Source organism: Alosa pseudoharengus, unplaced genomic scaffold (assembly GCF_046254945.1).
Source record: "Alosa pseudoharengus isolate Yale_2024_CS ecotype anadromous, Long Island Sound unplaced genomic scaffold, YU_APseudo_1.1 YU_APseudo_1.1_scf_2, whole genome shotgun sequence".
Lineage (NCBI taxonomy): Eukaryota > Metazoa > Chordata > Actinopteri > Clupeiformes > Clupeidae > Alosa > Alosa pseudoharengus.
The window spans coordinates 13,975,531-14,001,210 of record NW_027468663.1 but is presented as its reverse complement, the minus strand read 5'-3'; the positions used below and the strand labels follow the sequence as shown (position 1 = coordinate 14,001,210).

The 25,680-nt window shown below is 41.1% G+C and overlaps 2 protein-coding genes and 1 non-coding gene across 3 annotated transcripts; 2 read left to right on the top strand and 1 right to left on the bottom strand.

Moving 5' to 3' along the window:
* Positions 1–181: 181 nt before the first annotated feature.
* Positions 182–12,920, bottom strand: LOC143133893 (EEIG family member 2-like). Its single transcript, XM_076293825.1, has 11 exons — positions 12,700–12,920; positions 10,222–10,342; positions 10,059–10,088; positions 9,781–9,897; positions 9,393–9,439; positions 5,303–5,403; positions 4,834–4,932; positions 4,078–4,294; positions 3,677–3,813; positions 2,421–2,484; positions 182–2,095 (listed from the first exon to the last, which is right to left on the bottom strand). The coding sequence occupies exons 1-11, from the start codon at positions 12,843–12,845 to the stop codon at positions 2,053–2,055; spliced, it is 1,122 nt and encodes a 373-aa protein (XP_076149940.1). The 5' UTR covers positions 12,846–12,920; the 3' UTR covers positions 182–2,052.
* A 589-nt stretch (positions 12,921–13,509) lies between these two features.
* On the top strand, positions 13,510–23,733 carry LOC143133892 (mitochondrial adenyl nucleotide antiporter SLC25A24-like). Its single transcript, XM_076293824.1, has 10 exons — positions 13,510–14,165; positions 14,922–15,048; positions 15,474–15,561; positions 15,785–15,896; positions 16,609–16,767; positions 17,011–17,163; positions 17,783–17,890; positions 22,202–22,369; positions 22,764–22,914; positions 23,136–23,733. Exons 1-10 carry the CDS (start codon positions 13,986–13,988, stop codon positions 23,315–23,317), a joined length of 1,428 nt encoding a protein of 475 aa, XP_076149939.1. The 5' UTR covers positions 13,510–13,985; the 3' UTR covers positions 23,318–23,733.
* A 1,515-nt stretch (positions 23,734–25,248) lies between these two features.
* On the top strand, positions 25,249–25,331 carry trnal-cag (transfer RNA leucine (anticodon CAG)). Its single transcript has one exon. It is a non-coding gene; the product is annotated as a tRNA-Leu (tRNA).
* Positions 25,332–25,680: the final 349 nt, after the last annotated feature.

Here is a 25,680-nt window from a genome sequence, read left to right as displayed (position 1 = left end):
TATTACGTTTGTATCAGCGGTCCAATGGCATTTGGTTTGCGAGTATGTTTATCAACATGCATCAAATTCATAATGAATTTCCAGAAAGACATAGTACCACAGTACTGTGTCAGAGTAGCAATCATGTCTGCTTATTTGTAGACAATGTTCAATAACGAAACAATAATGAAAACATTTGGGATTATTTTTTTGATCCTTTTCATTTATTAACCACTTCTGAATTACATTGATCATTGTGTGCATTTAACAAAACATCAACACAGAAGCAATGGTGCTGTACTTTAAATTTAACAGCAAAACAATTAAAGCAAAGGACCAAGGTAGGAAATGAATACAAAACAAAACAAGTGAACAAATGCAATCAGATGGCACCTTCATATTACATTCAGAGCAAAGATCAAAGAACAGGGTGGGTAATTAAGTAATCATTAACCATTTGGCAAAAAAAAAGAAACAAAGAAAAAAATATTTGTCCTTCATTAAGAAGTATACAATGCTACAGGTACTATGCAGTGAACACATGCAGCCTTATAAACACAGAGCATGCACATGTATGCTTCACATGGCATAATTGTTCACTTTTCCAGAATGAACACTGGGTGGAACTTCCTCCCATTGACAATTTAACATTTAAATAAATAATTCATCAACAAATACTGTATTCTGATTAAAACAGTAGTTGTTAAAGTTTCAGCAAGAAAAAAAACCGGAATCCTAATCACAACAAAACAGAAAATTGCATTTAACTACACAGAATTAACCACAATATGGGCTGCAAAATTCATTCAACACATGCCTTTAACACAAACTTGCAAAGAGTCCTCATCCTTTTGAAATGTATTAAACTGTATTCATTAGTTGAAAAAAAAGTCTCTACTAATTTCTATTATTTATATTTATGACCAGCATAAATAGTTGAGTCATGGGTGTTTTCTAGGGTATGAAAATACACTTAAAAAAATAATTAACCTGTTTCACGGCCCACTCATTAAAATAATCTTAGACAGTGAAATTATTTTCTTCCCCAGAGATACGCTTTGATTACTCTTTTCTGGTACACAGACTGACTAAATTTACTTACTGCATTTGATAACTATTATGTCAACTATATTTTTAACTACATTGCTTATTTATAAGTTATTTTATGTAATGTATCCTGCAAAAATATTTCATGGAGCTCAGATGTGGATGTCCTCTTTACATCGTATGACCTCAGAGAGCTAATGGTAAATCTGGGCCAGTGTAAGACAGCTTCACCACAGTGATGAGGTTTGTTATCCACTCAGTCCATCACTCCATCCTGTTCACTCTACGCGGTTTCCATGCCGCCAAATCTTCTGACAATCTCTTGCACTCTTTGTAGCTTATTATGACTGGCTTCCTCGCCCTCCCCTAAATGTCAGTTAATCATATGATACTCTAACCATAACTGAATCTAACCAGATGTCTATGTAAGGCCATGTTAATGTCACTATATAGTAGGAGGAAGTACTACGCCACTCTTACTGTTCAAACAGACAAAACGTTTAGATTTTGTATTGAGGCAATTTTAGCAACTGATTTACTAATTTACTAGCAGCAAACTTGGCTTTAAAACCCAAGTCCCTATTTGTTTGTTTTTTCTTCAAGACAGATTGTTCCTTTACATATAGACACACATCAGTAACAAAGATGCAACTGTTTATTTTATCCAAAGAATATTTCACCCCTCTTTGGATGTAGTCCCCACTAGAGTAGCTAATCAAGCGATGGTATCTTAACACCAGCTGTTCTGCATCAGTAAGGTGGGCTTCTGTGATCCCCTCTTACCATGGATGCTGTTTGAACCAGCAACCGAATGAACAAGACGTGACCAGCTTCAGGTCCCCGCATTGGTGGAGAGCAGACTTTTGTGAATGTCCTCAGCCAGGTGTCCACAGCACCCTCTGCTGGAGACGGAGTGATAAAGTGCAGCTCCATAAGGTTCGATGCGGCCATGTCTCCGTGTCCGTTTGTCGGTCCGTCCGTCTCCCAGCACTGAATTCTGTTACTGCCCTCAACCGCTGTCTCTGCCTAGCGCTTGATGACCACCTGTTCATAAGCACCCACACCGACCCTAAAGGAAGAACACACCACCACAACCAAAAATGGTTTTCATCAGACAAACACACCACCACCTCAACACACATGACCTAAAACAGAACAAAACTATTCATCATAAAAAGCCGATAAACATTATTGTCCGTAAATTCTGTATCGCAAAATTTACTAATCCAACACAGAACATCAAGTTATCTTCTAAATGTCAGTTCACTACTTCCTGTTGGAGATTCAGACAGCCACACACAGCGGATTCGAATTACATCAGTTTGACAGAGGCAGAAAAGGCCAGCTGCCACGCTGACCCCTGCTGAGGGACGAGGTTACGCAACGGTGCCCACCTGGTGTGCTGGCTGCCAAGGGCTGTGCTGCCACCGGGGCCCACAAACAGTCGGAGACCTTCCTCTGCGGAGAAGACGCGCGCACACACACACACACACACACACACACACACACACAAACAAACACACACACACGTCAGTCAATAAGAAGGGGTCACACAAAAGAACAACTCATGATAATTCTGTTGGCTGGCCCCCAGGAAGTCTAAAAATAAAGGTGTCAACAGGAGGCTTTTTCTTCCACACACCCCCACAGAGTCTCCAAACTAATGAGTGCTAGGGTTGCGGTCATTACATCCCTTACAGAAATAATATGCACATTATATAATATATGACAAGGGTGGGCAATAAATTTCCCCAGAAGACCATACTGACTTTGATAAAGTAAGCAGAGGGCCACCCATTGGACGATTTAATGAAACAAAACGCATTACGCTGAATGTTAATTGACATAAAAGTGGCCTAGATGACATGATATAGGTAATACCAGGACCTGCTTTCTTTGCAGGTTGACAAGAATTTAAACTCCTGAAAGGTCTCCCAACGTAATGGCAGCTTGTCTTCTGTTCAACAAATGTAAGTGACTCTGGATAAAAGTCTCTACCAAATGAATACATGTAAATAAAAGCTTTAGCTCCTTAAAGAAGGTGCAGCGTACTACACCCCTTGGTTTGTTCCCTCTCTCGTCAATTCCTTATAACTGATTAACATGCTTCTGAACAGAGTGACTGACTCACAGTCAGTTTGACAAACAGAGTTTAAATCTGTAGGCTTGTCACAGGGCTTGTTTGCAGGTTGCATCATTTCACATGAGCATGCCTCACGTTGTACTCCCTCCTCCACATACACGACTATTCAGAGAACACATGCTGCTGCTTTTGTTTATTTGCCATGGTAACCAGTATACCGTTTTTTTGGTGAGCCTTGACTAAGCTAAGGCAACAGCAGAAGTCTTTGGTGTTTTGGCGGTTGTCACTTGTTTTTCTTGTGACTCATAGTTGTCAAAAGTACATTATCAACATTTTCCCCCCGGCATTGGTAATGTAAAACTGGAAGTATTTCATTCCACATGACAGGCACAAAAAACGTTTTTGTTCTTGGATTCAGTCTCACAAATGAGTATGAGGAAATGACACGGTAAAAAAAGCCTGACAATCATTAAACAGCGTTTCCTGAGGACAATAGTTGACCTCAGAGTGGGACTCTCTGGAGCATAATTCTCTGTAGTTAAAAAGTGAAAAAATAAGCCAACCAACCTTCAGCACTGGAGTCCAGTAGGCCATGGCTAAAGTCCTGACTCTGGAGGATCTTCTCCACAATGTCATCGGCGTCCACCCTGGTGGCATCGAACCGCTTCAGCTGACACTCTACAGAGTCCTGCTTCATTGGATGCCTGTCAGAGGAAAATAATAAAGCACACCCTTCAACCACTAAGCATTGACAAACAGCATTCAGTATTATTCTCCTATGCTTTTGAAATTCACTAAATGATGGAGAATTTTCCACAAACAGGTGACCTTTCCTCTGACCAGCACATTCATTCATCAATTATTTTCTTTCGGTGACATCTGAATATCATAATAAATGAATATTTCATAACATTCATAATTCATGACTAATGAGAATACTTAGTGCACCCCTTCCTCAGCCCCCTCACCTGTAGAGCCTCTCAGCTGAGGCGCTCTTATGTGGGGTACCCAGGTACTCTGGCACGAGAGCACAGGCTGCTGAAGTTGGGGGCACCGATTTGGACTCCCGCTCCTCACTGGCCTCGGGCATGCTGCCCACCCCCGTGGAGGCACTGCCCACGGACGTGTTTCTCTTATGGGTGAGCTCTGTTAGGCTGGAGGAGCGCGAGTGACCTGTGCTGTAGCCTACGGGGGACAAACGAAAAGAAATGACCCCAAGTGAGGTTAGTGAAAATCATGTTATCCCCAAGTGAGGTTAGTGGAAATCGCGTTAATAGTCGCATAATAGTCGCATAATAGTCCAAAAAAAATAAACCAAAGAAATCTATAAGAATGTCCAATGACGTCACACACCCAAGCAGTCTTGTACCGAACTGCAGAGAAAATGTAACGCTACTAATGTTTAGAACAAAGAGAAGTAAGCCTTTGTGACTTTCAGAGTGTATTTATCTGCAGGAGATTGGGAAGAAGAGCTATAGGACATGGGCAAACAGATGGATAACGGAAAATCAATTCCCCCCAAGGAGAAGTAAAAATAAAAGGACGCAACACAATAGCTTAGATGTACTGAGATATAAATCGATATTGAGGCTGTGGTTTGGCCACTAGTTTCAAAATTATTTTCCCAGGCTTTGCTTTAGTATGAACTTTTAACAGGGAACAGTCCTTCAGATCATCTATAACATGCTGAAGGAGTGATGCATTGTGGGTGATATAAGGCTGACCTGAGACTTTGGACTGCTGGCTGGCGTAACTTGAGGTTCTTGAGTGGCCCCCGCCCCCCAGTTCATCAGGAACAGAGCCACACTTCCTGGGGAACTCTACTGCAATGTGACCCAGGTAAACATGAGTCAGTTATTTATTAAGCACTTCCATAATCAGTTATAATGCCACAAATATGCTACAGGTTTACGCCTTAGAGCTTCAAGTTCCTTTGTATTTAAATTTATTATATTTGAATGCATTCATTATTTCCCTAAAATCCATGCAAGCATTTAAGGTGATCAGCATACACAAGTGATCAATGATATGGCCACACTGAGAAGTCCCCAACCAATAGAACAAGGAATTAAACATATTTTCCTGTGTACAACTGAAACAGCTGTATTCCACCTGGAGAATTCCCTTGTACTAGGACAACATTGAGACATTTAGAGGTTTAGTAAATAAGACTGCTTGATGTTGCTGAGATACCTGCTAAAGCTGGACAGGACTTTGATGTCTCCCCCTTGCGTGACTCCAGCAAGCTTTCCGCTTCTCCTTGGATCCCAATAGTCATGGCAGTGGATGGAGCACTGAGACACAAGCAGAGAGCACTATCCATTAGCACAAGCTGAGCTCAAAGGTACAGTCTGAGCTCAACAATCAAATCAATGACATTTTTCCTTCCAATGTGAATATAGATAACTTTGCATCTGGCTGGATGAGAACCTTATATGAAATCACCATATGGCTGACCTTCTAAGCAAACTGAGATAAAAAATTGGTTTCTTCTACAGAAACAAAGCCAGCCTCCCTATGTGTAAAAGCAAGAGAATTGTTGAAGTATTTTTTATGTCAGTGTTGGGCTATATACATTTCACCACTATTGTTCACTATTTTATTTTGTTTTATTGTGATTGTAATCTCTGAATCACGGAATTTCCGAGAATTAAATAACTTTTGAACGAATGCATGAATGTGTAATGCATGAATGTCACTGCTCCGGGTGTGCATGTGTGCTCACTGCTCTGAGGGGTGTGTGTGTGTGTGTGTTTGAATGGGTGTACACTGTGTATGGGTGTGTTGTACACTATGCCCGGATGGGTAAAATGCAGAGAACAAATTCCTTGTATAGAAGCATACTTTGCCAATAAACCTGATTTACATTTACACTTACGATTTACTTACTCCGAGTCAGTGTGTTCATTTCAAGATAACTACGGCGCCAAATCAGGGATATCAAATATATTGATTGAGTGGGAATCAATAAGAAACCAGCTTTGAAGTCTGACCATCAACACATTACTGCTACTCTTTGCTTCTACTGGTAAATGACAAGAGTAATATGTTTCAGGATAGTCTGACTACCATAAGAGGAAGTCAGATACAGACTGCCCGGAGCCCACCTGACCTTTCTGAAGAGGCTCTCTGTTCTAGGCAAGGTCTCATTGCACACCTGCCACAGTGTCAATGTGTCACACACATGACATGGGAGTACACACACACACACACACACACACACACACACACCATCAATCCACACATGAAAGTGCACGTCAATGTACCTGTTTACAAACACACATGTTTACGTACGTCACAGGTCTGTCTATAGCATAAACACACTTTCACCCACACTACCCCTATTATAAACTGTTGCATATCTCTAAGCACAGGCTCAAAAGGTCCGTCAAATGTCAAGTGGAACTACGCCATCCTTGTGCTAGCTCTCTCATGCTCCAAAAACCTTCTGTTCACATCACAACCACAAATGCAGGAAGACCATCTCACCATTGGTGACCACAGTATGCTGAAGAGTCTGTGCCTGCAAAAGTAGCATGCTTGCATTTTCAACCACAGGAGAAAGCATGGGGGTTGTTGTTCACATACTTGCTTTGTGAAAGCAGGGATCCAGACATTAATATCAAGCTCTGGGACATGAATAAGCCATTGAATGAGAGTTTGTGATGTAGTCAATGAGGTGAATTGACAGCATATTACATTATGAATTAAAATAGGAAGAGTATATAGTTCCATCAACATATGTAATCTTACCTACAGACTAGAGAGTGTATTAAACAGCACACACATACTGAGGAACTCTTTGGCAATATTTCTTTTGATAGAGAAGTAAAGGTTTACTCCAGACACTCATCAGATGCCTGGTAAGGTTTTAAATAGGACAAAACAATGAGGCACTGCAGAGCGCAGGTCTGATGTGATCAGAACCACTGCAGGCCTCAGAGCTCGTCCACACGGGCAGACCGACAGACTCTCCACAGACTCGGGCTGTTCATTCATCAGGTTCCATTACCCTCAGCTGCCGCCAATGGCATCCTAGGCCAGGGGATCTCACCTCAGAGGCTGCAGAGGCTCGGTGCCCAGGGAGAGAGTGAGACTGTGAGATTAGGAACCATGGACTAGGGGGAGTAGTGCCTGGCTCAGAGGAAGAGAGAGTTGGCTGGCGGCCTTCACAAGCATCTGTGCTGGGTTTTCCTGCGCAAGAGCTATGTGTATGTCCAGTGGTCTTTCCTTAGAGCTCTGACGCCATAGATCCAGGGCCACAATGAACCGTGACTAACTCACATGGGTGGGTGGACTGACTCCTCTAATGCAAGCGCGCACGCGCACACACGCACGCGCACACACACACACACACACACACACACACACACACACACACTCTCTTTCTCTGCACGCACACACTGACAATGCTACTCCTACTCTCGTAGCTGCTCCGCAGGAGGGGGAAGCTGCCAAACTGTGAGACGGGCAGCACGTGGGCGCCTGATGCTTTCTAGAGCCCTGCCAGCAGTCACGGACTGACTGAGCGCCACAATACGAAGCTGCTGACATCACACACTCCCACTCATTGGGAACTGGTTAAACTGTGATGCACGGCGAATGGTGGTAAAGAAACGCAGGAGGGACATATGGGGGCTGTGTGTGTGTGTGTGTGTGTGTGTGTGTGTTTGGACTTCACAGTAAGCACCATTGCTGCTGTCTCTTATAGAACTTTACCTTTCATGTCAGAGCTTTGGGGAAGTAAACTTGTGAAAAGGAAGGAAATGCTAGATGTGAATAAAAACACAATTGCGGGTAGTTTGGCCTATTGTCCTCTCTGCCATGCCTGCATGCTTCAGGAGGTTCCCAGTATCCATTCCCCTCTCCTCTTATGATGACTCAGCTCTTTGTTGCCATAACAGAGAATATTAGTCTAGTGGCCGCAATGCCCTTCAGTGAGTCAGCCTTTCCTCACACACTTCAATACGACGTCCAGAGGGGGAGAGGCGAGAGAGTGAGAGTGCAAACGAAATAGAGAAAGAGCAAAGGAGCCAGAGAAAGAGAATAAGTAGAGAGAAAGAGAGTGCAAGACGGCAAAGAGGGGAGAGAGAGAGAGATGGAGAGAGAGAGAGAGAGAGATGGAGAGAGAGAGAGAGAGAGATGGAGAGAAAGAGAGGAGAATGGCTAGAAAGAGAGAGAAACCAAGGGAGTGTTTCAGGATGAGACATAGAGATTGTGTACCAGCTCCCCGCCTGCATGATCAACACAGAACACACGATAAGGTGATACCCATGCAGAGATAAGTTATCAGGCTTGATGACAGGGCCTGTTTGGTTTCCTGATTTATAGTAAATCAGGCCTGATACCTGATACAGGACATCAACAGTAATGGAACTGTGGGCTCAATCACAGGAAATAAGGGCCAATAAAAACTGCATGATAAGTCACGGTACTTTGTTTGACTTTTGATAAAACCACAAAACCTGTGAAATACCAAGACCAGTACCAAAACAAACCATGCTGTTGGATTTCAATGCTTCAACCAACTTAAAGTCAGCTTCTGGTTCAAAATAAGACTCACACAATCTGACTGAAACTCACACATTCTGACACCTACTCTGTGCGAGACAGGATGCAAGTCAGCCAGACGGCTTCCTCTGAAAAACACACTGTAACTGTGTCTGTGGCTACGCTAACTTCAAAGAGCACATCAAAGACTCACGACTGGGCCTAAGCAGGTCAGAGTACTAATCTGCTGATCTTATGCCACTTGAAACCTAAAGACTCTCAACAGACAATTAAATGAAACTCTCTACTAAATTGTCATATTACGCTTTACTCTTCGTTACACTCCGGAAGTAATGTGTTGACTGGCTGAAATAGTGTAGGGCTCGGACTAAGTCACTTTGCCTGTTTAACATTTACAGGACCATGACTGTGTACTACAAACTACAGTGTTTCTTTAGAGCACTCACACTGATAGCTAGACAGCTAGAGGAATGTGAGCATTTCACAAAAAGTGTACTTCATTAAAATCATAACCCTCAACTTGGGCAACACCTCATGATTTATGAAAGGAAAATGTGACAGTGAGTGATGCAACAGCAGCCATTCAGGGTGAGACGTTTCATTACCAAACACTGGACAAACTGATGCTGCTTGCCAATTCAAAAGATTATTCATTCATTACACAATTCTGCTCTCAACTTCCATTAAGACAGGGTGTGTGTGTGTGTGTGTGTGTGTGTGTGTGTGTGTATGTCTGTGTGTGTGTGTAGTGAGTTGTTGCTTTTGGGCTCACGTTTTGAAGCAGGGGTCTCCTGACATCAGCTGCATATTGATAACCACCTGGGCAAAGACAGAGAAAAGAAGCGAGAACGTGAAAACACGTTACCTGATAAAAGCCCAATTAAAGCACATTCCCCTTCAGCCACACACACAGACACATCTCTCACAGTCCATTCTACAGTGAATACTATTTGTAGCTAATCATTCAAGCAGCAGTACAAAAAAATGCCGATTCATTATAAAGCGGACTAGAGTGTGCCTGAGTGAAAATTCAGAAGCTTTAGCTTTAGCTTCAGAAGCTTCATAGCTTTAGTTTAACTCTGGTATGATGGAAAGCTAAAACAACCCAACACAAAACACACAGCTGGCGTGGACATCTGTGAGAGGCACGAGGCCGATACCTTGAGGATGGAGTTGTCCTGCCGGGTGTTCTTGGTGTCATAGCCCTCCAGCAAGCAGCGGCGGGTGGTGTTCCCTGAGCCAGCAAACTCGGCCAGGTTCAGGTCAGTGAACCCAAGCTGCTCCGCAAGAAAGAAGACAAAAAGAGCTCCACAAGCTGTTCTTCTAAACATCTCATGTGGGTTAAATTGATTTGGATTGCAGTGGGCCTTTGTGCTAAGGGCATTGCATGGATTACATGACTACAGTATGTGAAGAGGACATTTATTTGATCGAGTACCTTGGCAAATGTCTTCCCGCCTTTCATCTCCTGTGAAACCCAAGACAGACAGCATAAGCCACCAGAAAGGGTGAATATATCAAATTCATGAACTCATCCTGGTTAACAGAGCTCTCACTCCTTAATAACAGAGCAGGGCATGAAACACAAGGGAGCACCTTACCTTGCGCACTGACACTCTACACACACAAGGGTCCAGAAGACCAGTCCCTGCATTAGCACTCATTTTGCACAGAAAGGAGAACCTTTTCCTCCAACGAACACAGTTGGCATGAACCGCCTCCCTGGAAAGACACACAGATGGATAGACAGTTAACACCAACTTCACCCATACAGCTGTGTACAGTCAACCTCTGCAGCCAGGGCATACAATAGGGCCCAAAGGCTTTCATTCTCTCAAAGGACTTGCCCTTTTAAACATAAACCTATGTAAGCTGACTCTCTCTCCAACTGCTTGTACAATCATTTCTCTTAGGCAGAAAATTTGACCAAGACAAATTGCTCTTGGTGGTCATCGACTCCTCCCAAAAAGTGTACGGAACACAGAAGAGTTATGTAGAATGCAGTGAGAAGAACGCATTAAATTACCTTCACGAAATAAGGGCAGAACAGTTCAGAACAATGTGTAATTCAGTGTCTTGAAGGAACTAGGAACTGTTCTGCTCTTATTTTGTGGAAATCATTCATTCTGCTCTTGTTCTGTGGAAGAGCCTGAAGTAGAGGAACAGCAGTAGAGTGCATTGCAGCTGTTAAACCTGGTCCTGGGCTAACAAGTGTTTGAATGAAGGCAACAGACAGGACCACAGAGTTCACAGCAATGGCACTTTCTCTGACGCCAGTTTAAACCACACTGAAACCATAACACACCCGCCCAATTCTCAGATAAAAAATGAAAGTGTTTTTGAAAGTTTAAATATGACCAAACACAGATAACAGAATCACTGTCAAGTTATTTCAACGGGCCGACGCTGTGGAAAAGAAAGAATAAGAGGGGAATATGGGGATTGTTTACACATTTGGAAAAATGCGAGTGGTTGCCATAGCAGGCATCCCCAAAGGAATGTGAACCGTTAGAGTGACCCAACCCACTCATTTACGTTCCATGCTGCCATCCGAAGCTGCCAACACTGACTCACACACGCACAGGCATGAACGCACACATAAACATGGCTTCAAGTCAATGTCAAGAGAGAGAGACTACCTTAATTTGAGTATTACTTCAAAACATCAGAGGGCTCCTCCTATGTTGAAGTCATAAAAATACATATCCAAATCCTGTGAGATCATACAATTGTTTGGGAAACCCTACATTGTTCCAATCACTTGGCTGCTGTGCAGTTTGTACAGCTGGAGTTCTTAAGAGGAACATAGCCTATATGCTACCATTTTGCTGAAAAACCTTGTATTGTTACATTATGTCAAACAGCTTAGTACACAATGTATTTAGGGGGACTTACCCATCTGAATGGACATCATTAAAGATAAGCAACAGGTAAATTCAGGCAGAGTGTAGACTAATGATGTAGATCAGTTGTTCTCAAGTGAGGTGTGTTGTGGAATTTTGAGAAACTCAATGTATTTTTATACAGGCTCATACAGGGTTATTTTTAAATGCATCAGTGACACAGCTTCTTGAAAGCTCAGCCAACATCATGTGAAGATAATGTCTATTGCTGTGGTCTCAGCTTATGAACACTCATGAGCACATGAAAAAAATATTGGCACAAAAATGAGGACCCCGGTTATAGCCTATTATAATGTGAGTAATTCATCAGTAACCATAAGTCGGTGTGCCTTGGCGTTTTGGTTTGACCAAAAAGGTTGAAAACCTCTTATTTAGATGACAGGACCTCATTGCCCCTTGTAAGTATCTGATTCGGATAACAGCGATCTGGAATTTTTGAGTCTGGTGCTGGTCATGATCTAGTTTGGATCTGAGGATCCACGTCCTACCTGAATACAACTGACCAAACTATTTTGTCTGTCAGAACAGCCTAGGCAACACTAACACTGCTCCCCAAACGTTGTAATTAAGTTACGTGATGGCTGCCACTGGCAAGCCTGGTAGCCTGCCTCGTAAAATCAGCAAAATGTAATGCAGATCATGGAAACTTTAACTAAAAAGTCAACCTAAAATCATTGACAAATAACGTTAAAGTTAAATGACTTTTACTCTCTATTTGATTTTGGCTGCTTTTGAACAGCACTTTGTAACATGGTTTTTGAAAAGTGCTTGTCAAGTCAAATCACTTTTATTTATAAAGCGCATATAAAAAGATTATTTTTTATAATAATAAATATAACTGTCGCTTACTCAACATACACGTCATGTTGTGTGCAATACAGTTAACATCTGCATAGTGTACACATAACACGTGACAACGCTATTAAGAGTTGACTTGGGATACGTTCATTGATCGCTTTTAGATTAATGTCACTAGTTCTACCTTTATGACAAAGAACAGCAACATTAACGTTAAGGTTAGCTGTTGGACTAGCTATTAGCTCAGCTAGCTAATCAGTGTCAACCTTTTGCATAACGTTACACTCATAGCTTGAAGCACACAGACTAAGGTTAACACAAACAATACTCAGAAATATTGATTCTCCAATAAATTGAGTTTAGCATTGTCAATATTACCTTGATGACTCTTCAGTAAAGCCCCCGTCGACAAGTCTGACTTTGCAAAATAGGACGCCGTTGACAAAGGGAACAGAAGACAGTTCGTCTAACTCAAAGTCCACTTTGAACTTAAATTTCTTTTTTTTCATCATCATGAATGACATTGCTGACAAACGTTAAGTGGGCAAAGAATGAAAGTCGTTTACAGAACCGGGTTCATCAAGTGCGACAAACACTACAAAAAGCTACTCGGGGTGAATACTCATCGCTGCTGCTGCTGGACGGTAATATTTAGTTCAAAAACGCCCCCTTTGTATCCTACACAGTTCCTCTCGCCTACTGGCTAGACTAGAGAGAAGCCGGAAGCCCTTGTTTAGTCATTTCCATTTAACCAAGGTGGAAAGTGAGTTTCACAGTTATCAAATCTGTATTAAATTGTTTCTTTGTTATTCTATAAAACACATGAAATTACCCCAGGGTTACTCCTTGCCTGAAACTTGACCATCGTAGGCTACAATTTTAAGACAGTCAGGGCAGGGTTGCTAATTTTGCAGTTCTCAGATTTAACCTGTGCTCTGTCACTATTTTCAAAATAAATTAATTAATGGGGAAAAAAAGCGTCATACAACTTATCAACTTATCTATTGTAAACCCATTTTATGGCTGAACGGGTCAACCATGAGGGCAACATTATTTCACAGCTAAACAAAGGACAAAGCTCGTCATATGAGTGGATTAACAGCGATCAGTTGATTGAGTCAGAGTATACGGATCTGGATTGAGTAGAGAAATTGTGTCACCTAGTGGTTGGATATTCAGCCACAGTGTTGTGTGTTGGTGAATTGGGAAGTCCGCAGTCTTTTTTCCTCGGAAATTTGAAGATTAGTGTTGCTATTAGAGTTCAAGCTTTCAACGACTGTCTCTTACTGAGACAGTTGCTTTGTAATTGACGAGATTCCCTAATTCCGAAAAATCGTCCGTAATGCAGTCATATCTGGGTAGAAAACGTGTAATAACATGCATCCTGGGAGTGAGAGGGACTGTAAACTCTCCCTGCATTGAATTGAATAGGGCCCGCCCTTTTGCGTGGTTTGGAGTTGTCTAGTCGGGAAGTCTACGATGGTGCTCTGATGTTGGCAACGCTTGCTCTACTGATAGCCAAAATATCCTTACCTACACCTGTGATAAGGCACCGATGATAATAGATTTGGTTTTCTCAGTTTGCACTGTTCATTGCGCTTCCTGGAAGTAGCTCGTGGTGCATAAACTGAGTTGCGCGACAAGCCTATTGCAACATTTTCAAAATGCACCACGCACTGACAATGTTCTTGACAGAAGGACATTGCTGGGATGACTCCAGTCGAAAGACTTATGCTGAACTGTTCGAAAAGCTAGACACCAACAAGGATGGAAAAGTGGACGTCGCAGAGCTCAGAGCTGGACTTATTGCAATGGGCGTCTCGTTTCGAAAAGGGGCAGCCCAGGTAAGGGGCTCATTCGCATGAGAGGGTACAGGACTTAAGGCGACACATATGTTTGTTTATGTGTGCACCATTTCAGACCTAAAACTAATCGTATGGCCTGTTGGTGCTGATGTTATTGCAAAGGTAACGTTACAGTTTCCCTGTGAGTGTAGCTATACATAAAGTGCAAGACAATTAGGGCTTCCTCCGGGGGAAATTTGCGAAAACATTCCTTGCGAAATACAGTAGCCTATGCGTGGCCATAGACATAATAGAGATCTCTATTATGTATATGTGTGTGGCAGTCCAACACATAACTCTTTCCTGCGCAGTGCGCATGTCCGTTTAATTAACTGGAGTATTTTCCTAAAAAATAAATAAATAACCGCTGCGGCTGTTTGTAGGCCGGTGGTCCAGGGGCATAGACATGCATGCCATTGGGTGCCGACCAGGATGCAACGGTCGTCCGTTTTAGCTAGGACATGACGCTTTCTTTTCCCGTGGTCAGTTTTTAGTCTGCCTGTCTGCTTACATTTCGTTTATTTTAACTATGCTAAGATCTTCTAGGTAGCCACATATTTGATTATGCTATGGTTTAACATTCAGGCATGAGTCCCATGGAAATTAGTTGCAAATAGACTGTAGTCCCAGCATACTAGGTGTCCCAGCATACGCTACAAGGTGTCATCTGCCTTATACCAGAGGATACTGGCATGGGGGGGGGGGGGGGGTGCAATGGATGTGTACTTTAAATTGTTTAAATTCTATGTTTGACAGAAAATAGTTGAGTCTGGTGATAAAAACAAGGATGGAGGACTGGACATCACCGAATTCTCCAGATATCTCAAAGAGCATGAGAAGAAATTACGCTTGACATTCAAAAGCCTCGACAAAAACAATGATGGTAGGCCACATACATTTTAAAGTGATGACAAACAAGGTGCTTTCCCACTAATATTGGCCAACACATTTTTTTATGTGGAGAACAGGAGGCAAATTGTCATGATCATTCAATCAGAACACACAGAACTAGTGGTTGTTGAAAAAGTTGCCTCATGTCTCATCACCTTTACATTCTGCTGGATCAGTGTATAATCAGAATGTTCTGAAATGTTGCTGTTGATAGACATATGGTAAAATAAATACAGAACAAACACATAATAGGCTACTTTGCTTTTGTTTTTTTTCCTACTTTGCATCAGATGGACAACATTCATGTCACACTCATCTAAATCAACATAAACGTGTTTTGCGATGGATTTGGGTGTAGACATAAAAGGCATGGAGGGTAGTAGAGGAATCAAGTAATTGAATAAAACTGTCTTTCAGGTTGCCTTGATGCCTCAGAGATCCAGCAGTCTCTGGGAGAGTTGGGGATGGATATATCAAAAGAGGAAGCCCGCAAGATCCTCCAGAGGTTATTTTCTCTCAGTACACACCCTTCTAGTGGCATTTCCTGCAATTCCTTAATGAGCCAGTGTACTTGAGCAAAGTTCATTTCTTCTCAACCATGAACCTGAAGACATTGCCTGCATGCAGTATGACTAGGGATGAATATTGGAGCAAGCAGTAGTATGTAGTGCATACCTATGTAATAATGAGTCCACGGAAATGGAAAAGGGCTGTGTTGTTTCCTGCAGTATTGACATAGACGGCACCATGACGGTAGACTGGAATGAATGGAGGGAGCACTTCCTGTTCAACCCTGCCACTAACCTGGAAGACATCATACGCTACTGGAAGCATTCCTCTGTGAGTGTCCCAGTACAGTAACCTATGGTTCTACCAACTGTGTTTCTATTGACTTCACACATAGTGGCTTGATCACAGATGCTGATAGTGCTGTTCCTTCCTCTTTCAGAGTATAACTTCACAGCTTTGTATTCATTGTCATGCAGTGCAGAACAGTGTAAAATGAACCATTACAGTAGGCTAGAGAATGTGTTGTTTAAGGTAATTAGGTGGTTTGGAAATGTGACACATTGATCCATCTGTCTTCTTATCTGTACTTATTATAGACTTCTAGTTGATCAATTACAGTGTAATAATACTGAAAACTAATAAATCCTGATGATCCTAAGGGACAGTTGAGGATTTTCAAAGGACACCATCAAAACATTACATCAAAACAGATGTAAATGCTGTGTTATGAGCTAGTTAGACCGCTATATATTTTTCCCAAATAAATACCTATAGTTCTGGTAAACCTGTTGCAGCGTATAGCTTTATGTCCTAGAGGGGTAATTTGGCTTGTGCATAAATATATTGAGCTAAACTTTTTTTTTCAAATGAAAAAAATCGGTTGTCAGCTGGTATGATCCTTATTTCCATCAAGCTCTTTCAGACAGCAGGAGTGTATTTGTAACAGATTTGGGCAATTCTGTGCCTAAGGATGTGTATATTTGTATGTCACTGCTATTCAGTCTATTTATCAGCAACAACACTATCTCGTATTGGCCACCAGGTGCTGGATATAGGGGACAGCCTTGCCATCCCAGATGAGTTCACAGAGGAGGAGAAGACCACCGGCATCTGGTGGAGACAGCTGGTTGCCGGGGCAATGGCTGGGGCAATCTCACGCACAGGCACTGCTCCTCTGGACAGGATGAAGGTGTTCATGCAGGTGTGCCAAACATGTTATTATATTTTAGCTCAATGTCCAATCAGAGAACATCTCTTCTGTGCTCAAGAAGCACTTGTTGGTCAGGATAGGGTTGATAACTTACCACTTTGTTTGAATGAGGGCTTTTGTATGTGATGTGGATGCAAATAGTCCTATGTACTTACAGGTTTTACCAGTCGTATGCGTTATGCTTTCCATGTGTTTACCAGGGCATGCAGTTTAACACCTCTGAATGTGTTCCAGGTACACGCTTCAAAGTCAAACAACATCAGCCTGGTTGGCGGCTTTAAACAAATGATTAAGGAAGGAGGAGTGACTTCCCTTTGGAGGGGTAATGGAGTCAACGTCTTAAAAATAGCCCCAGAGACGTCCATGAAGTTCATGGCATATGAACAGGTGAGATTTGGTCAGATATGGGGAGTGAACCCCCACTTATCACACTTTACTAGTATATCTTGTAATTGTTTGACAACATTCAGAGTTGAATATTCCCCTTGATCTATGCCAATGGTTAATGCAAAATAGGCCAAAGTTTTGCATTTTATGATTATGGGCCCTATCTTGGCGATCTAAAACGCATTGTCACTAGCGAAAAGCTTAAATACGTTTAGGGGTGTGTCCAGTCCACATTCGGGGTGGTTTAATCATTGTTGTTGTAATGATTTCTTTAGTTAATCACAGTTAAATCACTGTCAGATTCCTGGCACAGTTGTTTCCTGGAATACTAATACAGATTGATAGTATCCAGAGGAAGTGACAACATTACCATTACAATCATGAATCATGTTTCTATGTGTGTGTGTGTGTGTGTGTGTGTGTGTGTGTGAATGGTATCTTACAGGTAATGTAGTTCTCATTTCGGTCAACGGAATCCCAATGCAATACACAGGCGTGTCCTATAGTGACATGTCTTGCTCATCTCTGTATCTTGATGTTTTGCTGTGGGTAGACGTGTATGGCTCTGACCATGTTCAACACTGTCACAGCACACTAATCGCAAAGTCTTTTCCTGCAGTATAAAAAGCTGTTGTCGTCGGATGGTGGGAAAGTTGAGACTCATCAGAGGTTCATAGCCGGTTCCCTGGCTGGAGCTACAGCGCAGTCTGCTATCTATCCCTTGGAGGTGAGCTGATGGGGCCACTGACAATAGAGAGGAATTCTGGTTGTGTCTCTGTGTTTCTTTCAGGTTCCCATCTGCAAAATACTGCTGAAGTTGTTATGTGTGGCGTAGCAGGCAGAAAGCTTTAGTTTTAAAGGTTTAGCTATATTACAGAGATTGCAGGATGTATGCCTTAGCACAGGGGTCTCAAACTCCCGGCCCGCGTCCGGCCCAATTCCGGCCCGCGACCTATGTCAAAATAATAATGTAATCCGGCCCTTGAGGGTATTTTTAACTGCGACAAACAACGGTACTGATTAAAATAGACGATAGATCCAAGTACGGTGACAAATCTCATTTGTACTCTCCACTATTTGCTAGACATCCAGAGCTTGATTCAAACCCAAAATCACTGCACAAAGTTTTCAGGAAATACTTGTATTACACGCGAGAAACATGAAGACGTGCATTTGTAATGACGCAGAAGCGATGCAGGCCATAGTTTTGCACAAATTGAAGCAGAAATAGGCCTACACCAGATGTTGAAAAACATTCACGTGTGATGAAGTCTTGGGTAGGCTATGTTATTCACCTATTCTGATTCTGAAGGAGAATATCCTTTTGGAGATTATGATCGATCGTCTATTGACAGTGATAGTCACGGTGCGTCTGTGAATGGAGGTGCGTCTTTGTGTGTATACAACGGTGTCCACTAAGCATGCCATGCCTATTTCGACCCTCTGCCCAACATAGCTTGGAGGTTGAAGTGGTAATCGTGATGATAGTGTCCGTAGTAATGGATGTGGTACAGACAGCAGGGGTAGTAGAATATAGGGCGCTGAAGAACTACAAAGTCACCCGCGATAGGAACTGATTTGACCAGGATACTTTATTGTAGGCCTTGTGGTTATAGGCTAGTAATAGTTTACTGTTGTTGGTATACATCATAGGTGTTTTCCTGTTAATTTGTTATGTGGGTAATATGACAAAAAAGAAAGTAAACCTGCTCAAATATGTTCATCCAGTATTTACTGAAAGGTGCATAATTTGAGGTGCTTGCCATCCAGTGGCAAATTAGATGGGTAAATTTACCTCCTTCATAAACTTTTGTTTATACTCAAAGATTTTTGCATTTACAGTAGGACTTTATCTCTGACCACTTTCAAGCCATGGGCTTTTGAAATTTTGATATAAAAATCCAATGGTATTGCTTTCTTAACCCTGACGCCTAGTTTGCCAGGTTTAAAAAAGTTATGAGAGGAAAATATTTTTATTTGGTGTGAAACACACACATAGGCCTACCTGTTTTTATGCTTTTTTGTTTGTTTTTATAATTTGTATTAATATGTATTTTATCATTATTTTATTTATAAGCTAAGGTTGCTAGCACAGGTGTTTAAAAATAGATAAAAAGCCATGCACTTTCTGTTTGTAGTTTTGTGTTTGAAAATACAGTATTTGAAAAAACATTGCATTTTAGGAAATAGCCGTTCTTTTTTTATTCTTTAACACTGACGTGGCTCTCCAATCAGATGACATTGGCAGAAGTGGCCCCCAGCTCATTTGAGTTTGATACCCCTGCCTTCGCCAGATATAGGCCTTTTTTATTTTCTAACGCACACAAAAATATAATATAATTTCATTCACATGTGATAATTGCATATAAAGTTACTAGTTACCTGTTCATTCTTACTCGTCGCTCGACTTATCGTGACTAAATTCAAGATGGCTGCAAACGCAAAAGATACTGTCTGCATAAATCGTCTTGTAAGTAAACTACCAGTGCTTTTTCAAAGTTCTCAATGTCTCTTTTTAAATGTCAGGGCCCTCGGAAGTCTACCAATGAAGTGTGGAGATACATTGAGCCTCGTAAATGGTGTAAAACAGTGATTTATTTGCATGGCTAGCCCGATGCTGAAGCACCACCATTGAAAAAGCTGTTGGTAGCATCCGCTAACTAGCGCCAGATTTTGGAGTGCAGGGGACAAGCCGAGATGGGCTATGAGACATACGTTCACACTCAGTATCATGTTTCAACACACTTTGGGCTGTATTTTGAGTCACCAGCGCATGGCGTAATACTCGTTATTCACCTGCGGAAAGTTGAATTCGGTATTTTGCACGTTTATTTTTTAAGCATTGCGCCCAGGGGTGTGGCAATTAACAACCTAGGGAGGGGACTCGCGCATTGTCTAAAAATCGCTATCATACACCACCTAAACCTGGTCAGAAGTCAATGGCGAGTTGTTCATATGCTATTTTAAGAGCGCATGTCAACAGTCATATTGGCAGATGCACACACCATCCTTCTATCATTCATGAACGCACACCAGCGCACGTCCATGCAAAGCATTAAATTGCACGATTACAATGGGAAACATAATTAGAATAAAGATATTACGAAATACTGTACATCTCATGATGAGTAGTTATTCACCATCATTTGCAAATTGGTAATGACGGTTAAAAGTGATTAGGGGAGAGGCGAGAGACACGTATGGAGCACAGCTGAAGACGCACTGTCACGAGATATAAGCAACTCCTCTGCAGGATAAATGTTGTTTTATTCAGTCATTTGAGCAACATTAGGGTAAGTGTTGCTTTTTCCAGCCTATGTTTTCGATGGTAACCCATTGTCAGTCAATAGTGAAAGTAACTGCATATAACTGTCTTGTCGTTGACTGACTCCTTGGTGAAGTTAGTTTCACTTTGCCAATGAGTTCAAATAATAGACTAGTGCAAATGCGTGAAGGCTATGCTAGGTTTTAGTAAAGCATGGTTTAAGAATGACTATTCCATACGGTCTTGCAAGCAGCCTCCTTCAAATGCGCCGTTGAATGCCAAAATACCGATGCATTTATTTGACATATCGCGCGTTGCGCCGTTAAAGGGAATGACAGATTTCATTCTCATTGGTTTAAAATGATGTTACGCCCCAAACACACCCATATGACTGATTAAAAGACCTAGGAACACCTTGTTACGCCATGCGCTCAACTTTTGAGAACGAAACCCCTCCCAATGTGAACTGGACATCCTACTAAATTTGAATAGACTTTTAACGAGTGACGATGCACTTTAGAATGTCATGATAGGGCCCTTTAGGTCAATATCACACCGGAATTCTCCTTTAAGGGTAGTATAAACTTGTTTTTGTACGCATTTGGTATCAATCATTATTTTTCCCTCTACATACTATATTTCATTAATGTTGTACCAATATTTGAGCACTTCACATATAATGGGCTTGAAGAATTTAAGGATTAAACAAGGGAAGGTTGTGTTTTTCGGTCATTTTCATAGAATTAAAATGGCATGTGGGGTAGCTACTAGTAGAAAATCGAGAAGTCGAAAATCCATGTGAAAGTAGCTCAGTGTATGGGTATTTAGTGTACAAAGTGGCAGTGTTGTACCATAGATAAATAAATTGAGTCAAAATCATTGTTTTGTCTCAGGGCCATGAAAACCCATAGGTATACAATGTAACCAAGTAAGTGTATTTATGCATGAATGAAACATGGTACATCATTGGCACTTTATACATAAAATTACTATAAACTGAGCTATTCCTTCATTGATTTCCGTGGTCCTACTTGGTACACCACATACCCTTTTTAGTCCTATAATTTCCAAAAAATGCAATCTCACCTTGTTTTATCCTTATTATCTTCATGTTAATTTGTTGCAGAGACCTCAAATATTGGCTCAGTATTGATAAAGTATTGTATTTGCAGACAAAATAATGATTGATGCCATATGGATACAAATAATTAGTTACAAGACCCTTAATATGACCAGTTTTGCACTTTTTACCCATAACTAGGGCCTTATATTAAAACTAATGAGCATGCAGTATAAACTTTTAATGATCCAATCATACCGAGAACATGTCTGTCTTCCACCATACTAAGTTTAGGCAGGCTAGGAATAATACTTTTCAATATATTAATGCCCAAACATGGCCTCCAAGAAATGGTATTTTAAACTTTGAGCAAAATCTGAGACAATAATTTTCCTGGATTTTGTCTAATTTGACACAGAAAACATTATTTACAGGTCAGTTTAACATAAAGGCCATCAAAATGGACTTTAAAATAAAGTAATACCTAGGGTTGAGCTATTGTATTTTTCCTACTAGCATTATAGTGGTGAATTGCAGAGCTACGCAGACCCATCCAAGTATAAAAGCTCAAAACCGTGTAGACTATGGCATAAGCACAGACTAAATTTGCGATAAATATTCTATATGCCCATGACATTTGCAATATTGTTTATATTGAAAGCTCACTTATTTTGAATGCATGAATGGAAGAATTCTTTTTTTTGTATGTCAAGGTAATGAAGACCAGGCTGACTTTGCGAAAGACAGGCCAATACTCAGGAATGTTTGACTGTGCCAAGAAGATCTTACAGAAGGAAGGCATTAAGGCTTTTTACAAAGGCTACACTCCAAACCTTATAGGAATCATTCCCTACGCTGGGATTGACCTTGCTGTTTATGAGGTACTGTATGAGCGTCACTGTTATGGGGCACTAGTTTATCATGTTTTCATTAGTGCCATTTGGTTGCAACTAAGAAATACTGCAGTGTTCTAGGCTAGAAATGAATTAAGTATGTTGTCCATATTAAACTTTAGTAAGCTCATTCCAATGTGAAGTTCAATTACATTCTAACCAAATATTCTTGAATCCTAACCAATCCAGTATTTTGCCTAATAGACCTTTTGTATGCATACAAAAAGTTTCAGATCTTTTACTTTGACTCATGAAAAATCGGAGCAAAATGTAACATATTATGTTTATATTTTATTTTATTTATATATTTTATATATATAAGACCTGAAATGTTGTTGAGTACAGACATGGGATAGATAGTATCCTGTTCTATCTGTTTTAGAGCTTGAAGAATATGTGGTTATCACGATATGCCAAAGACACAGCCAATCCTGGCATCTTGGTACTGCTAGGTTGTGGGACTATCTCAAGCACATGCGGGCAGCTTGCTAGCTATCCACTTGCCTTAGTGCGGACACGGATGCAGGCACAAGGTTAGTGGAATGATAATCATGCGACCCCTCTCAAATCATTATGTGGATAATTTTGCATAATTAAAAGTGAATCACGTAAAGCAGTTTCATATTTCTTAAAGTGACTAGATATTTTTCCTTTAATGATTGTGGGAAAATAGCAGAAACAGATTTAGGTTGATATTTTGTAGTAATTTTAATGTTCACTTTTTAATCCTCTCTCTTACCTGTTTTCCCCTCAGCAACTCTGGATGCAGGTGAACAGACATCGATGCGCACACTTGTGAAGAACGTTGTGGCCAAAGAAGGTTTTTTTGGTCTCTACCGTGGCATCCTACCCAATTTCATGAAAGTCATTCCTGCCGTCAGTATTAGTTATGTGGTTTACGAGTACACTAAAACAGGACTAGGGATATCAAAATGACAAGGGGAGGGCTGTCCTGACTGAAACACAGTTATACATGCTGTAAATGTGATGAGAAGGACCAACAGGAATGAGAGGAAAAAAACTAAAAGTTTGGTTTACCATGGCAATCATAGGTAAACAGTTGCATGTATCTCAGTTTCAAGCCTGTCCAAGGCAGATATGTGTTTGGAAGATGTTTTATGAAATATTATCATTATTTTATGTCCTATAGGACTGTTTGAAATGTTTGTCTTGTATGTTCATTGTTTACATGATGTCAGAGGTCAGAGCACTGATGATTTAGCATGTTGTATGTGTGAGACTTTCAGACAGAGTGGCCTTATCCTCCGTGTTAAGGAAGGCGAAGCATTAAATATGGAGACACTTATGACATCAGCAATAATGTGAACATTAAAATATTATTTTATATCATATACATAGAGTGAGTTTTATTCATTAGGATTATTTCAGTAGTAAATCATGTAATTTTCAATTCATAAGATTAACATTATTGGCACTACCATAATTTGAATGATCGGAAATGAGCAAAGAATTTTCTGCATGAGCTAAAGTTGTATCGTGTGGTGTGGGAACATTGAGCTGATCCACCCATATTTTAGCTTAGGATCTTGCTGATGTTATTGAATTAACAAAATAGATTTGGCCTCATCCCATATTTCATGATAAAGAACGTATACTCAGGGTTGCAGGGTCAAGGTTTGGTATGTGTTAAGAATTATTTCCTGAATTGGTAATCCTTATGTTTGGTACCAATCACAGTTTCACCTCAATTTAACTTTGCACCGTCCTTTCCCCAAGTCAACTTGTAGTTAGAAAGAAGGTTACTGGTCTATCAACACCTTTGGCATGCTATTGTGGGAGGATGTACAATCAGTGGGACCTGCTCCTTCCAATATTACAGAGAGAGAAGATAATTCACTTTCAAATGGACTTACAGATAAACAAATAATTAGATAATGAAATATACTTATTAATATGTTTATTTGTTCAATGTATGCATTGTGCCAGATACTGTAGGCCTCCAAGCTTTCGTTAAAACAGTCCCAACTTGCAGTTTATTTCAGTGTCCTCCTGGGGGCGCTGTCTTTCCGTTTCAGACAGAGCCGTTTCAGCTTTTGGTCAGAAGCGTCAGAAGGTGACCTGAAGCTGTTCTTGGCTTTCTTTTCGCTAGGGCCAGGCTCTAGTACGCACACTTACAACTTTATCGGCAGAGAATGTTTCACTCGATTCTTTAGGCTTTTTTCTTTTTCTTTATTTCTCACCAAATGTTCCCAGGATGCGCTGTTAGTATAGCTAATAGATGATTTTTGGAGATGAGATGATGAAGTTGAATCGTGGCTTTGCAGTGAACAAAACGTCTTCTGTAAAATCGTGTAGTGTAGACTAAACGGTATGCTGCATATGGGGCAAATTCTTTTGCAAGCTATTTCTTAACAGAACAACTAACATTAGACAGAACAAGGAATATGCTTTGATTGAGGCTTGTTGGATATTTGTTTACAACGCTTTATTCACAGTTAAAGTCTATTTAGAATGGCTTCAAACCAAGTGAAAAATAGTCTTACGTTGTTTGTGTATACAATCAGACACGTGACGTAAAGCCTTTTTGCATGCATGGCAGTTGTGTGCATTATGGATGAGACGGGTGGATGAGACGGGCAACAGGATGATGTGGCACAGTTCACAAACCCGATCACATCCCACTCTGAACTTGTTGCTTGTTTGCGAAATACGAATAAATAATCTTGGCTGTGCACATCAGACCATTTCACTTGCTAGCGCATTGAATTACGATTGAGATGTTGTCTTGCGCATTAATTTAAACGTTGCACTGTAACGTTACTATACATTTTAAGGTATTTTCTTACCGGAAATTATACTCATAGCACGCAAGGGATTATGGGAATCGTGTGAAATAGGAGGTGTCAGTCAGGATGGCCGAGCGGTCTAAGGCGCTGCGTTCAGGTCGCAGTCTCCCCTGGAGGCGTGGGTTCGAATCCCACTTCTGACAGATATTCCTTTTCGATTCACTTGTATCTGCAAGGTAAGGCAGCTCTTACTGACATGTGGATTGAGGTAGTCTTGAACGCAGCCACATGCACCACTCTGATTGTATTCAATACAGCGCCACACGTGGAACAAAGTGGTATAACAAAATGTTAGCAGGCCTCAGTGCAGTGGACATCTAGACACTTTTGACATGATTGTTTCTTCACATGCTTTTGACATTTTTTGGTAGGGTGACCAGGCGTCGTCTTTTCCTCGGACATGTCCTCTTGTTGAGACCTAAATAAAAGCGTCCGGCCGGAATTTCAAAATTGTCCAGGATTTTGTTCTACCTCAATGGCGTCACTAAAACC